Below are 16,021 nucleotides of genomic sequence, written 5' to 3'. Positions count from 1 at the left end.
TCCAGCACCAGTCTGGTATGGTAGGAGGAGTGGTGTGCAGTAGATAGGCTATCTATATATCAGTGGTCTCTCTCTATCTACTGCGCACCCCTCCTCCGACCACAGCTTCATATCAGGCTGGTGCTGGGGAAAGGAGACCACTGATAGAGAGAGACCACTGATATATAGATAGCCTATCAGTTGTCTCCTTTCCCCAGCACCAGTCTGGTATGAAGCTGTGGTAGGAGTGGTGTGCAGTAGATAGGCGATCTATATATCAGTGGTCTCTCTTTCTATAAGTGGTCTCCATGAATCTGTGGTCGGAGGAGGGGTGCACAGTAGATAGTCTATCTATATAGCAGTGGTCTCTCTCTCTATTAGTGGTCTCCTTTCCCCAGCACCAGCCTGGTATGAAGCTGTGGTACGTGGTGTGCAGCAGTGCAGTAGATAGGTTCTCTACATATCGGTGTTTTTTCTCTGAGTGGTGTGCAGTAGACAGGCTCTCTCTCTCTCTCTCTCTCTCGATATCAGTGGACTCTCTTTCTCTCTCTCTATATATATCAGTGGTGTGCAGTAGATAGGCTGTGTTGCAGTCAGAAGGGGTCTGCTGTGCATTTGTGAGGGGCTGGCCCAGAAGGCGGGCTCTCGTTTGATGTCGGTCGGCTCCTGGGCTGGTCAGAGAGTTGCTGGCACTTCTCGCTCTTCTTGCTTGCTCGCTCGCTCTCTCTCTCCCTCGGGTGAGGTGACACACATATGCTGGGAGCTGTGACCTCGTAGTACCGGAGAGCGGGTTTGCCCTGAGGAGAGATGTCCGGAGAGGAGAGGCAGACACTGCTGAAGAGGGAAAAGCTGTGAGGGCTGAGCGGGGCTTGGAGGGGCTCAGGTTGGGGGAGAGGAGAGCGGAGTGAAGGGGAGAGGGACCCTAGCCCCTGTGTCCGGGGGAGAACATGCTGGTTACAAACTGGTTGGCGGGGCTGATCTGTCATCTATGCTTTCTGCACACTCGGTCCTTGGAAAGCCGGCTTCACCCCAAGCAAGGTAATGCAACAAGTCACTGACAGCATGGGACTAACAGCCTGCATGGCGAGGGTTAACCCCAATCTACTGATGTGGCCCACGTTCTTGTAATGAATGGAAGTCAGTGCCAACCTTATGTACAGCCAGGGAAATGTATGGGGGGCACAGTCTGGGGAACCTCAAGTACAGCAAGCAATGCTACAACTTATATTAAAGTGCATGGATAACCAAAACCTTACTTTGTTCCGTTTTGGATACACTAGGAAACCCCTGTCAGTTTATTATTTGCTTATGGAGATTTCTCCCCACTTCCTTTCATGGAGACACAACAGTAAAGTCAGTGAAATTCTGTCCCCAATGGAAGATTAACTCGCCTTTTCTGTACTGGGGACAACTTTACATTTTTTGCATTTTCCATTATTCATTTTTTTTTCAGATTAAGGTGACACAAGTCCCCAATTGAAGATTAACTCTCTGTTTCTGTCTTGGGGAAAACTACATTTTTTTTGCATTTTCCATCATTTTTTTTAAGGTGACAAAAGCCAACAAAACAAAACTAAGGTTGGATCACCCCACTGGGGTCATTTACAGTAATAAAAACAGCCAAAGATCCCCCATTCTACGCATATATCTGATCAGGTCATCGTTTTTTTTTCTCTGGCCACAATGTGATGTTTGTATTGTCTGTGGCCACTAATTCTATCCTTGGCCAACGTCACCGTCCTTTGTTATCGGTGTATCTAGCCATTGCTTTGTGACTTAAAATAAACTTAAATAAACTATATTGATATAGAAAAACTTGACCGGGGTTCCAACCCACCTCTACTCTACCCAACATGTAAAATACAAGTGTTGGCTTAACATCTGGCCTCCCAGTAGCTGTCCATTATTGGATCGTGCCCACCATAACATGGACACCATTGTATTTGGCCAGATAGGGTGCACCTCTCTGCGAGATGAGAGCGACTCTAATGGCTCCTGGCTGACCAATCATTAACCCAAAAGTAAAAAAAGAAAACAAAGTGCACATCATTCAAAGCAAAAGATGTCCTAATAAAGTGCAATCACGTGACAGCTCACTTGGCAAAGATGAGGTCCTTCGTTACCATTCATTACTACTCATACACTAATTTCTCACTGTCTACTAGTGCATGTTGCTGCTACTATATACTATCACTGAAGATAAGTACATGTTTTTATTTTAACATCTAATGAACCAAAAGACTGTAAGCTCCTTTGGGCAGGGCTTTTCATTTCTTGTATTTGTATATGTTAGAAATTGTTTTGGTATAGCCTTGTATAAATGTAAAGCTCAAAATCCAACAAAAATCATTTTTTTCTTTTCTTTCTTTTTTTTTTCTAGCTTTCAATAGAGTGGGGGGATTTAGACTTTTTATTCCCGTGACACCAGAACTTGCAAAGTGAACAAGGGTCACTGCCCAACACATGTGGGTGTGGGCTGCCCAACACATGACAGGTGCTACAATGCATCCATGTTAGCAAGGTTCATTAGAATGCTATTACAGAATAATGGCACCTGCAAAAAAAATTGTGTGTTGTGGGACTTTACATGTGTTCTCCTGGTGTAAAGATGTAAACACGAGCTAATAAAACCCACTCAGATTTTTTATTTAAAGAGTGATTCTGCTGATTTCTTTGGCGAGATTTCTTATCAAGTCCTGTCTAAAACAGCACCAAAATTTGACAGGTCTTCTTTTCATCTCTAGTAGAAATACGTCACATTCGCCTGGACTTGATCTGTACTGTTGAAAATGCTTCCTGAGTTATGAGTGTCATAACATAATTTACAAGCTGCACTTTACTAATTTGTTAATAATGTGCTCACGATTGTGATCACGATTCTCGTGGCGTAACATCATCTTTCACATTAAAGCAAAAAAAAAATTGGGCTAACTTTACTGTTTTTTTTTTTTTTTTGTTTGTTTTAGTTTTTTTACTCATTGAAGTTTTCCCCAAAAATTGCATTTGAAAGACCACTGGGCAAATACAGTGAGACATAAAATATTGCAGCAATTGCCATTTTATTCCCTAGGGTCTCTGCTAATATATATATATATATATATATATATATATATATATATATATATATATATATATATATATATATATATATATATATAATGTTTGGGGGTTCCAAGTAATTTTCTAGCAATAAATATTGATTTTAACTTAAAGCGTTAGTAAAGGAATTTTTTTTTTCATTTAAAATAACAAACATGTGATACTTACCTCCACTGTGCAGTTCGTTTTGCACAGAGTGGCGCCATTTACGTCTTCTGGGGTCCCTCGGAGGCTGTCTCTATCCTCCCCGCAATTACTAACCACAGTCATGCGAGAGCTCGCATGGTGGTCAGTAATTGCGGGCGCGCTCCCGTGATACAGCGAGCGGCCATAGCCGCTCACTGTTTTACTCGGCCCCGCCCATCGGCGCACCACGTCACTGGATGTGATTGACAGCAACGCCAGCCAATGGCTGCGCTGCTCTCAATCCATCCGCTCTAGCCAATCAGCGGCCAGGCTGAGCGGTGAAGAGGATATCAGGACTGCGCGGGACTTTCGAGGGGTCAGGTAAGTATAACGGGGGGGGGGGGGGAGGGGGGATTTTTTAACGATTAATTGTGCAGCTCTACTATAACCCACCTATCAGTCCAGAATATATGTAAGGAGTTATCCCAGCATTTATTCCCACACAGGTAGCACAGACACAACCATCATGAAATGTCCAAGATTAGGTTCACACCTATGCGGCTCTGCTCTAGGTAAATGGGCTGCTGTGCCTGCGTTTCCTGCAGGAAAAAGGTTCCTGCACCTGTTTTTAAAAATATCACCAGAGGGAAATTGCATGGTGCTTTTATACCATGCAATTTCCCACAAACAACCACACGCTGCGTTTTCAAATATGTGGGGGTCAGATAAAGTAAAAGTTCAGCCAAAAACGAACTAAGGCTGGCCATACACAGTTTGAATCCCAGCCAGTTCCTGCTGATTCGAATCATTAATGTACCAAGTTGATTAATTGATCAACTTGGGTACAACCAGTCTGCCGGATTATCTTGCGATTATTGATGGCAGCTCCTATAGCCGCTAGCGATAATCACTGTCCTCTTCTAGTGGAGATGGCTTTCCCTGCCTTCTGCCAGGAGAAGAAAATTACTTAGACACTTAGGATCACAGCACCAAGGAGGGGGTGGCTGGAATGGAAAGGTTGTGGTAACTGTCCATAGGGCTGCAGACCAGAGAGTAGTCAGGTCCAGGCAGGGGTTGAGGCAAGCAGGAAAGTAGTCAAGCTCCAGAAGAGGTCTAGGCAGGTGGCACGCAAGAGAATAGTCAGATCGGGTTGGGTCAGCAGCAAGCAGACAACTGGCAGGTAAATATTATATTATTCTTGCTCTTAGGTAGCTGGCGATAAGATACAGCACCTGCTACTTTAACCACTTCAATACAGGGCACTTCCCCCCCCCTTCCTGCCCAGAACAATTTTCAGCTTTCAGCACTGTCACAGTTTGAATGACAATTGCGCGGTCATGCAACACTGTACCCAAACAAAATTTGTATAATTTTCTTCCCACAAATAGAGCTTTCTTTTGGTGGTATGTATGATCACCACTGGGGTTTTTATTTTTTGCTAAACAAACTATAAAAAAGACTGACATTTTTGAAAAAAAAAAGTTTTTCTTTGTTTCTGTATTACAATTTTGTTTTCTCTTTCACTAATGGGCACTGATGAGGAGGCACTATTATGCAGCACTGATGGGCACCAATAGGCGGCACTGACAGGCAGCACTGATGGGCACCGACAAACAGCACTGATGGGCACTAATAGATGTCACTGATAGGCAGCACTGATGATGAGGTACCGACAGCCTTTACCGATGCTAACTGACTGACATTTGTGAAGGGCACTAATGGGCACTGACTGGAATTTTAGTGGGCACTGACTGGAAGCTGATAGGCAGTGATTGGCAGATGTGATGGTCACCTCTGATGGGGGCTGAGCTGATAATGTGCTGATTATCAGCGCAGACCCCCCCTCTGACAGGAGAGCCGCCGATCGTCTCTCCCTGTCGGCGCGAACCAACGAATTACCGACACTTCCTGGTTACATGCCGTAATCAGCTGTGATTGGTCACAGCTGAGCACGAGGTAAAGAGCATACCTCCCAACTGGCACTGCAGCAAGGAAGGAGGAAAAGGCATGAACATGCAGGTCTGGTGGTAGTAAGCCCCCCCCACTCAACAACTCACAACTTCAATGTCCGGTAAGAAAAATTTAGGCATCGCGCAGCAGCACTACACCTGCACAACAACTTTAATGTCCGGTAAGAACAATTTCGGCATCTGCGGCAGCCACCCCCTCGCTCAACAACTTTACACCTCCCGCTGTTCAATGTTGAAAAGTTGGGAGGTATGAAAGAGCCTCCGTCAGAGGCTCTTTACCTAGATCTGAGTTGCGGTCTGGTGACACACCACCGATCGCCGCGCTGTGCACCCCCGCGGGCGCACAATCGCAGCTTTGCCTGATGGATGTCATATGACGTCCAGTCAGGATAACGCAACCATCGCCCAGCCGTCATTCTGCTATAGGCCGGGCGGGAAGTGGTTAAAGACTGATGCTTAAATACCCTTTTGGTCAGAGGACACGCAGACATCGTTAAATCTAGACCCAGCAGGGATCCTGTAAATACTAGAAGTCATAGGCGTCCTTGAAATTCCGGAAGATCCAGAAGAAATGCTGTGAATACCTAGGAATTCTAGAAATCCTGGAAGATCTGACACTAGAAGCTTAGGGGGCTCTAGTAAAAGTGACACAAGGGGAGCTCATGGAAGGCAAGTGCAGGCTCCTCACCTTCATTATTGGGCAAAATGCAGGTTTGCTTTAATGTAGAGCTGTGTAAAATATTGAGGCTGCATAAAGTACATCACTAATAGGTAGCATATACACTTTGTTTTAGTTTTATCCTTTGACAGAGATCCACTATATTTTCTAAACTAAATCACCTTTGGGTAAAAAAACAAGCGACTATGAACACATAGCATGTAAAACCTGCCTTTATTTAAACTTGCATGACAATATATGAAATGGATTAGCTATAATTTGCTTCTGAGTTATAAGTGCTCTGTATTGCAGAAGCAGGTGCTGTGACACGAGTACTGTAAGATGAGCACCTGCTGATAGGGTGTAGCAAGTGGCATCACTCAGAGTACAGTTACATGTGGGTGCCGTCCAACTGGTTGGGAAAGCATTGTTTTGTGATATAAATAATATTAGTTAAAGAGAATTTGTCGGGGTAAAAAATATAAGTGCTGCTCTGGCTGACTTGCTTTTGAGGGTGTATATCGTGAGCTGTTCTGCTTATCTTTGCTTTATAATTTATTGATTAGCTGACCCAGAGCAAGCATGTGAATGTCTTCCGATGTCTTAACATTTGATATAGTCTGATCCTTGCCCCATTGATCCCACCGATGGCGACAGCCATATTCCCTTTAAACTACGCTCTGAATTTTACCCTGTGGGTTCAAGGGGTAAGGATCTTGACCTCTTCCAAACTTTGGTTGAAAGGGATCTCACCCACCTCTCCCGGGCTTGTCACAAGAAGCATATTGGGTGTAATTTGTCTAAAGATAAAAATAGATGCATTAAAAGTTTTAAGTGAAGACAACAGCATTACCATCCGCAATTCAGATAAAGGGGGTACTGTTGTTGTCTTGGATTCTTCCACATACAGTAGTGAAGCCTTGAGACAGCTCTCTGACATTCACACATATTCTTTATTGAAGTCTGATCCTACTGTTCCCTTTAGCAAAGAGCTCATTTTACTTTTAGACCGTGCAGTACAAGCGGGCATCTTTACAGCTAAGGAACGGGATCTATTCATCCCTGTCAACCCAATCATCACCATCTGCCCAAAGTTCACAAGGGTCTCTGCCCACTAGTCGGCAGACCCATAGTGGCAGGCATAGGCTCTTTAAATGAACGCCTGGGCGATTGGGTTGACAGCCAACTACAACCCCTAGTCTTGAGCCTCCCAGGATATCTTCGTGACACCAAAGATTTACTTAACAAACTCCATGAATTTGCATGGTCCAATGATCACAGGTGGATCAGTTGTGATGTCACAAGCCTTTATTCCTGCATTCCCCACCATCTAGGGATTGAGGCAGTCAAGTTTTTCTTAAAAGAGTCAGGGAAATTTTCCCTGGTCCTACAGGAGTTTATATGTCAGGCTTTAGAATACCTCTTGAAATATAATTTATTCATGTTCGATGGGGGCTACTACCTCCAAAGATGCGGGGCCTCCACGGGAGCCAAGTTTTCTCCCTCTCTTGCCAACCTCTACATGGGCTGGTGGGAGAGGTCCCGCATCTTTGGATGTGGTAGTCCCTGTCGTCTGGACACTGCATTCTATTTTCGCTACATACACGACTTGCTATTCATCATTAATGACAATAATATAGATCTAGAAACCTGGTTGGCATACCTAAATGACAATTGTTTAAACCTAAGATTCACAGGAGATCTGCAAGCCACCTCTATAGAATACCTGAATGTCAGACTTTCAGGCACTGGTGGGGGCATCGCCACCAGTCTTTTTCGAAAGCAGACTGCAGGTAATGCCCTTTTACGGGCGGACTCCGCGCATCCCGGACATACTATTAATGCCATCCCTTACGGACAATTTCTTAGGCTCAAACGCCTGTGCAGTTCTCCTGAGAATTTTTCTGTAGAGGCCACTGAAATGTCACACAGGTTCAGAGATAGGGGATACCCTGTTAAAATCATTAATAGAGCTCTATGGCTGTCCGCATGCGATATTCACTAATCTGCATGTGGGTACTCATATGTGTGGCTATTTAGCCCACCATACATATTATATACAGCTCTTGTACCCCGTTCCAACCCTTCATGCTTTGTGATTTTGCTTAGACGTGATTCCCACATGTAACCTCTTTTTACAGGGCCCTTTCACACAGGGTCCTTTCACACCTGTTTCAATACCAATGGGTTCAAGCGCCTCAACATCAGATATATCACATCATTGGCAGTAAGGACTAGTATATGCCCTAGCTGAGCACATATACACATGCATTCACATGCATGCACATCATATACATGTGCAGTTGGAGCTTTTCATTTTTATTTTCAATTGGTTTTCCCTTATGTGTATATATACATCCATTACCAGCCTGACTAACTGCAGATCTCATTTCATGTACCTATTGGGTTTTGGTAACGGTTTATGACTAGTACTAGAATGGCTGTCCGCATGCGGTATTTACTAATCTGCATGTGGGTACCTCAATATCAGACATACTACATCATTGGCAGTAAGGACTAGTATATGCCCTAGCTGAGTACATGTACACATGCATTCACATGCATGCACATTATATACATGTGCAGTTGGAGCTTTTTATTCTTCATTGGTTTTCCCTTATGTGCACATAGATATATCCATTACTAGCCTGATTAACTGCAGATCTCATTTCATGTACCTATTGGGTTCTGGCATCGGTTCATGATTTACAGGTTATCCACCATAATTGTCTATTTGGTATGGATTCACACACTTGTTGTGATTGTCACATCATTTATACAATACTTCAATATACCTACCACTTACATGATTTTGGTTTTAGAGGGTTCTACTCACTCATTTTTACTTTCATTTAATATTTTACTTATAATTTCAAAAATGAAGAAAACATGGTTTTATTTATCTGGAAAATTTCACTACTTCCAAAGACACATTTCATTTGGTACCCCTTTCCCCCCCTCTCCATTCTATATATAGGCCCGGATTCACAGACATTGGCGCACATTTATGCCGCCGTAGCGTATCTCCTGTACGCTACGCAGACGCAGCGCAGAGAGACAAGCACTGAATTCACAAAGCCAGTGCTCCCAAAACTGCACTGGGTTTCCTATGCGTAAGCCGGCGTAAGGTGGAAGTGGGCGTGAGCCATGCAAATAAGGCGTGACCCCATGCAAATGATGGGCCGAGCGCCAGACAGATACGTATAACGAACGGCGCATGCGCCGTCCCATGGACACATCCCAGTGCGCATGCTCAGAATCACGTTGGAACTACTCCCTAAGATACGTCGGATCACTGCCTACGGCGTGAACGTAACCTACACTCAGCCATATTCACGTCCAACGCAAACTACGTAAAATACGCCGGCTTGTGTTCCCTGGTGCAGCCCTTTGCACGGATGCTGCTGAGTTACACCTCCTTTATGGGGCATAACTTTACGCCGGACGTATGACTTTACGCGCACTGCGTCAGGAGCACGTACATTCGTGAATCGCCGTATCTCCCTCATTTGCATATTTGAATAGAAAATCAATGGGAGCGCCAAAAGTGTCCAGCGTAAATATGCGCCCACTCTACGCCGGCGTAGGCAAGTTACGTCGTGGGATGAAGCCTGTTTTTAGGCGTATCTTAGTTTGTGGGCCCGGCGCATAGATACGACGGCGCATATTTGTGAATCTGGGCCATAGTGTTTGGGGGCTCTAAGCAATTTTTTAGCAAAAAAAATGTTTTTTAACTTGTAAACACCAAAATCTCAGAAAGAGGCTCGGTCCTTAACTGGTTAAACTCTCTGTGTTTTCAGAAAAAGAAGTGTTAATAGTTTCATTTATTATTCAATTAACAAAATAAAGGTAAATGAACAGAAGAGAAATCTAAATCAATATTTGGTGTGACCACCCTTTGCCTTCAAAACTGCATAAGTTCTTCAGGATACAATTGAACACAGTTTTTGAAGGAACTCAGCATGTTGGTTGTTCTAAACATCTTGAAGAACTAACCACAGATCTTCTGTGGATGGAGGCTTCCTCAGATCCTTCTGTCTCTTCGTGTAGTCCCAGATTCGATGATGTTGAGATCAGGATTCTGTGGGGACCAGAGGATCACTTCCTGGACTCCTTGTTTTCCTTTTTGCTAAAGTTAGTTCTTAAAGTTGTTGTAAACCCTTATGCCGCATACACACGATCAGTCCATCCGATGAGAACGGACCGGAGTTCGTGGACCCCAGAAGAAGAGGGGTTAAGATGGCGTCTCTGTACTATGGAGGAACTCTGGGACATTGCGGGCTCCTCCTTCAGGTGAGTGACACATAATGGGCTACTATGTGTTGCATAGTAGCCCATTATGCTTTAACTTTGCAGGGAAACAAAGAGGAAGTAAACCCATCAACTCTGCCACAAAAAAAACACTGTTTTTTTAACACAAATTGTTTAAACAGACTTTATTTTTGTACTAACAAGCTGGTAAGTGTAGTGGAGTACTTTGTGTTTCTTATTATTCTGTGAACTGCCCTAACCAAGTACATCTTACTTATACTATATAACTTGATGTAACTGCCTATTTTATTATACTCAACTGCTTCCTGGAGCTGCACCCCGAGGACACTGTCCGTCTGTTTAGCAGTGCCAGTTCTTATCAGGATGACTCACACCCAGCTTCATGTAACCCACTTCTTATGAGCCCAGAGATTCCTGAAGAGTATAGCATTCATTCTACAACATGAACAGAATTTCTCACCACCAATGAAAGATGAAGCTGGGAAAGGAGGGCCTGCCCATCAGATGATCAGCCATACATTATATGGAATTTAGTTATGTATTGGGAAAATAAAAATAAAAATATTTTGTTGGACGATGTGAGGTAGAGACCTAGAGTTGGGTTTTAAAGCCTAAGTTTAGTAAAAAATCAGCACCAGGGACATTACTTACAATCATTCTAATGTGTCTGTTGTTCTGCTGGCTAGTGCTTTTGTTGAAATCTTTGGTCCTCTGAAGCCTCCATCCCCATTGTCATAATCTTCCAATGCTTCCCATGACTTGTGATTATGCACTCATTAAAGAAAGGTTAGTTTTTTATTTTCTAAATAGGTTCCTTTAAGCTAGTGCATTTTTGGTTTACCTACCTTTTCCTTCGATTTCCCTTCTAAATGTTTTTTTCCTTTGTCTGAATTTCTCACTTCCTGTTTCTCCTCAGTAAGCTTGCCCCCGTCATCAGAGCGGGGGTTAGTCAGCCAGAACAGCTTACTGAGGAGGAACAGGAAGTGAGAAATTCAGATAAAGAAAACAAAGGAAAAAAAACATTTAGAAGGGAGATCGAAGGAAAGGGTAAGTGAACCAACAATTCACTAGCTTAAAGGAGCCTATTTAGAAAATAAAAAAACAAACCTTTACAACCCCTTTAAGACTATGTCAACCCTTTATTTTTCTGTGCTTCTCTGTTTATTTCTGAGCTTTTATAAATAAAAAGCGCTCTTTGAATGGGGGACAGGCAGATATTCAAGGTCCTCTTCCTTCATTCACAGGTTGTTTTTTTATTTCATGGAAGCAAAATAGTGCAAAAAAAAATAGTGTAAAATTAGGCTCAATGTTGTAGGTGGATGCCTTTTTAACCTCTTGATGACTAAGGACGTCCCTGGGACGTCCTCGGCTTTGTGCAGTGATATCTGAATGATGCCTGCAGCTACAGGCATCATTCAGATATCGCCGTCTTTAGCCACCGATTCTGTTCATGATAAGAACGACCAAAGCGGCGATCCTCCCGTGCTAGCGCTTCTCGCGCGCCCCCCTGGAGCGCGCTCGAAAAATTGTCCGTGCTTGCCGGGTTCACGGAACCAAGCGCAACACGGATCACGGTAAAGGGCCAATGATAGCGGCCCTTTACCATGTGATCGCTCCGTCAAATGACGGAGCGATCACTTGTAAACAAACCGGCGTCATGTGATGATGCCGGTTTCCTCTCTCCCCTCTGTGTCTACCGATCAGTACATTGCGAGAGGAGAGGGGAGAGAGCAGGTGGCAACAGCACTGCTCTGTGACAATTGAAGTCACAGAGACAGCCATCCCTGCCAATACCCTGCCCATACTCTGCCATCCCTGCCAATACCCTGCCCATACTCTGCCATCCCTGCCCATACTCTGCCATACAATACCCTGCCCATACTCTGCAATACAATACCCTGCCCATACTCTGCCATACCCTGCCCATACTCTGCCATACCCTGCAATACTCTGCCATACCCTGCGATACTCCGCCATACCCTGCGATTCTCCACCACACCCTGCAAAATTCAATATACCCTGCAATACCTTGCGACACCCTGCAATACTCCACGATACCCTGTAAAACTCCGCAATATCCTGCAATACTCCACGATACCCTGCAATACTCCGCCATACCTAGCCATGCTCGGCCATACCCAAAGCTATAACTTTGTGTTAAAAAAAAAAAAAAGCGTTTTAACCACTTCCTGCCCACTGGCCATCATATGACGTCCTTGACTTTGTGCGGGGATATCTGAATGATGCCTGCAGCAGATGGGTATTTGCTGACATGCTCAACAAATCCATCTGCTGGAATCCATTCCAACGGATGGATCCACTCGTCTGTACAGACTTACCGGATCCATTCGTCCAAAGGGATTCCCCGCACGCGTCGTAATGATTTGACGCATGCGTGGAATTCCTTATATGACAGCGTCGCGCCCGTCGCCGCGTCATAATAGCGGCGACGGCGCGACACGTCATCGGCAGAGGATTTCAGCGCGGATTTCAATGCGATGGTGTGTACACGCCATCGCATAGAAATCTTCTGAAATCCTCAAGAGGATTTATCCGCGGATACGGTCCGCTGGACCGTATCTGTGGATAAATCCTCTCGTGTGTATGGGGCCTAACTCAAAACATGTAACCAGTAAAACAAATTAAAGCGTCGCCTTTGGGGATTCTTAAGTAGAGAAGTTTGGCGCCCTTTCACGAGCGGGTGCAATTTTTAAGGGTGACATGTTGGGTATCTATTTACTCGGCGTCACTTTATCTTTCACATTATGCAAAAACATTGGGCTAACTTTACCGTTTTTTTTTTTTAAAGCACACAACTGTTTTTCCCCCCAAATAACATGTTAGAAAAATTGCTGTGCAAATACTGTGTGAGATAAAAAGTTGCAACAACCTCCATTGTATTCTCTAGGGTCTTTGCTAAAAAAACATATATAATGTTTTGGGGTTCTATGCAATTTTCTAGCAAATAAATTATGTTTTTTACATGTAGGAGAGAAATGTCAGAATTGGCTTGGGTGCTCCAGAACGCCTGAAGGTGCTCCCTAAATGTTGGGCCTCTCTATGTGGTCACGTTGTGTAAAAGTCTCACACATGTGGTATTGCCATACTCGGGAGGAAAAGCAGAATGTGTTTTGGGGTGTAATTTGTGGTATACATATGCTGTGTGTGAGAAATAACCTGCTAATATGAAAATTTTGTGGAAAAAAAAAATCTTGATTTTGCAAAGAATTGTGGGAAAAAATTACAACTTCAAAAAACTCACCATGCCTCTTTCTAAATACCTTGGAATGTCTTCTTTCCAAAAAGGGGTCATTTGGGGGGCATTTGTACTTTTCTGGCATGTTAGGGTCTCAAGAAATGAGATAGGCCGTCACTACTTCAGGTGTGATCAATTTTCAGATATTGGCACCATAGCTTGTGGACTCAATGGGCCAGATTCAGGTAGATCCGCGCAATATTTGCGTGGGCAAAGGGCAACGATTTTTGCTCTGCGCCCACGCAAATATTTTGATTTGCCCGCGATTCACGGAGCAGTAGCTCCGTAAATTGCGCGGGCGCTATGCTAAATAGCCCGGCGTAAGGGCGCCTAATGTAAATGATCCCGCCAGGGGCGGGAATCATTTAAATTAGGCGCGCTCCCGCGCCGAGCGAACAGCGCATGCTCCATCGGGAAACTTTCCCGATGTGCATTGCGGCAAATGACGTCGCAAGGACGTCATTTGCTTCTAAGTGAACGTGAATGGCGTCCAGCACCATTCACGAATCACTTACGTAAACGACGTGAAATTTAAATTTCACGAGCGGGAAGGGCGGCTATACTTTAGCATTGGCTGCCCCTGCTATTAGCAGGAGCAACCTTGCGCTAAAGTCGCCGTACGGAAACTCCGTACCTTGCGTGCGCAGGGCCCGCGCAACTTTTGTGAATCGGTGGTAGTATGCAATTGCATACTATACGCCGATCACAATGGCCGCGCCCCCTAGCGGACAACGCAAGAATGCAGCCTGAGATATGAAGGCATAAGGAGGCTTATGCCTGTCATATCCTAGGCTGCAGTCCGCGTAGCGATGTTCCTGAATCAGGGGCATTCGCTACGCGGGAGCAAAACAGCTATTGCGCCGCGCAACCTATGGTTTGCGTGGGCGCAATAGCCTCTTGAATCTGGGCCTATAACTTTCACAGAGACCAATAATATACACAAATGTGTACTTATTTTTACCAGATTATGTAGCAGTATACATTTTGGCCAAATTTATGAAGAAAAATTACTAATTTGCAAAATTTTATAACAGAAGCGAAGAAATTAATTTTACATAATTTTCAGTCTTTTTTCTTTTATAGCGCAAAAAATAAAAAAAACCCAACAGTGATTAAATACCACCAAAATATATATATATATTTTTTTCTAACACCTTAGAGAATAAAATGGCAGTTGCACCATATTTGTGCAGCGGTCTTACAATCGCACTTTTTTGGGAAAATCACTTATTTTAATAAAAAAATAAGACAACAGTAAAGTTAGCCTTTTTTGAGTTACAGAGGAGGTCTAGAAGTATTGCTCTCGCTCTACTGATCGCAGCGATACCTCACATGTGTGGTTTGAACACCGTTTTTATATGCGGGCGCTGCTCACGTATGCGTACGCTTCTGCACACCAGCTCAGCGGGACGGGGCACGTTTATTTTTTAAAATTTTTTTCTTGTTTATTTTACCTTTTATTTTAATTTTTTACACTGTTCTTTAAAAAAAAATTGTGTCACTTTTATTTTTATTACAAGGCATGTAAACATCCCTTGTAATATAAAAAAGCATGACATGGGCTTTTAAGAGCTATGGGCGGAAGTGAAGTTTTGACTTCGCTTCCACCCTGCTATGGTATGGAGACGGGTGGGGGCCATCTTCTTCTCTCTCTTCTCATACACAGCCACAGAAAGGACCCGATCCGGTAAGCGGCAGAGGGCACGGGAGAGCGGCGGGAGGGGGGCCTCTCCCACCACTGAATCCGCTGCAGAGACCACATTATCGGAAACTGGACCGTCCCTGAAGAGATGGATAACCGAGTTATGGCAGCTAGCTTCTGCCATAACAGAGATATCCCTCTTCAAAGTGCCAACGTATATCGTCGTGTGGAGGTCTGGAAGTGGTTAATGGGTTTATGAGCCCCACTGTAGAAAATCCATAATGCTCTGTCTCCAGTGACTGAATGCAGTCTAAATACATTGCCTTGAAAAAGTATTCATACCCCTTGAAATGTTACACATTTTGTCATGTTGCAGCCAAAAATGTAATGTATTTTGTTGGATTTTATGTGATAGACCAACACAAAGTGGCACATGATGTGAAGTGGAAAGAAAATGATAAATGGTTTTCATTTTTTTTTACAAATAATATGTGAAAAGTGTGGCGTGCATTTATATTCAGCCGCCCTGAGTCAATGCTTTATAGCTCCACCTTTCGCTGCAATAACAGCTGTAAGTCTTTTTGGTTATGCCTCTACCAGCTTTGCACATCTAGAGAGTGCCATTTTTGCCCATTCTTCTTTGCAAAATAGCTCAAGCTCTGTCAGATTGTAAGGATAGCTTCTGTGAACAGCAAGTCTTGACACAGATTCTTAATTGGATTTAGGTCTGTAATTTGACTGGACCATTCTAACACATGAATATGCTTTGCGCCATTGGATTGTAGCTCCCGGCTGTATGCTTAGGATTATTGTTCTGCTGGAAGGTGAACATCTGCTCAGTTTCAAGTCTTTTGCAGATTCTAATGCCATGTACACACGATCGGTCAAACCGATGAGAAACGGTCTGATGGAGCGTTTTCATCAGACCAAACCGATTGTGTGTGGGCCCCATCGGTTATTTATCCATAGGTTAAAAAAAAGGCCAACTTGTTTTAAATTTAACAGATGATTCCTAAACA

At 43.9% G+C, this 16,021-nt stretch overlaps 1 protein-coding gene across 1 annotated transcript in view; it reads left to right on the top strand.

Moving 5' to 3' along the window:
• The first annotated feature begins 543 nt into the window (after positions 1–543).
• Positions 544–16,021, top strand: part of ADAMTS20 (ADAM metallopeptidase with thrombospondin type 1 motif 20) — a 246,153-nt gene continuing 230,675 nt past the window's right edge. Inside the window, exon 1 of the mRNA XM_040343882.1 lies at positions 544–1,017. Within this exon, the coding sequence (XP_040199816.1) occupies positions 927–1,017 (91 nt within the window). The 5' untranslated portion in view covers positions 544–926. The remainder of the gene's footprint in view (positions 1,018–16,021) is intronic.

Source organism: Rana temporaria, chromosome 3 (assembly GCF_905171775.1).
Source record: "Rana temporaria chromosome 3, aRanTem1.1, whole genome shotgun sequence".
Classification (NCBI taxonomy): domain Eukaryota; kingdom Metazoa; phylum Chordata; class Amphibia; order Anura; family Ranidae; genus Rana; species Rana temporaria.
The sequence above is the reverse complement of the archived record's forward strand: the minus strand, read 5'-3'. Positions and strand labels throughout refer to the sequence as shown.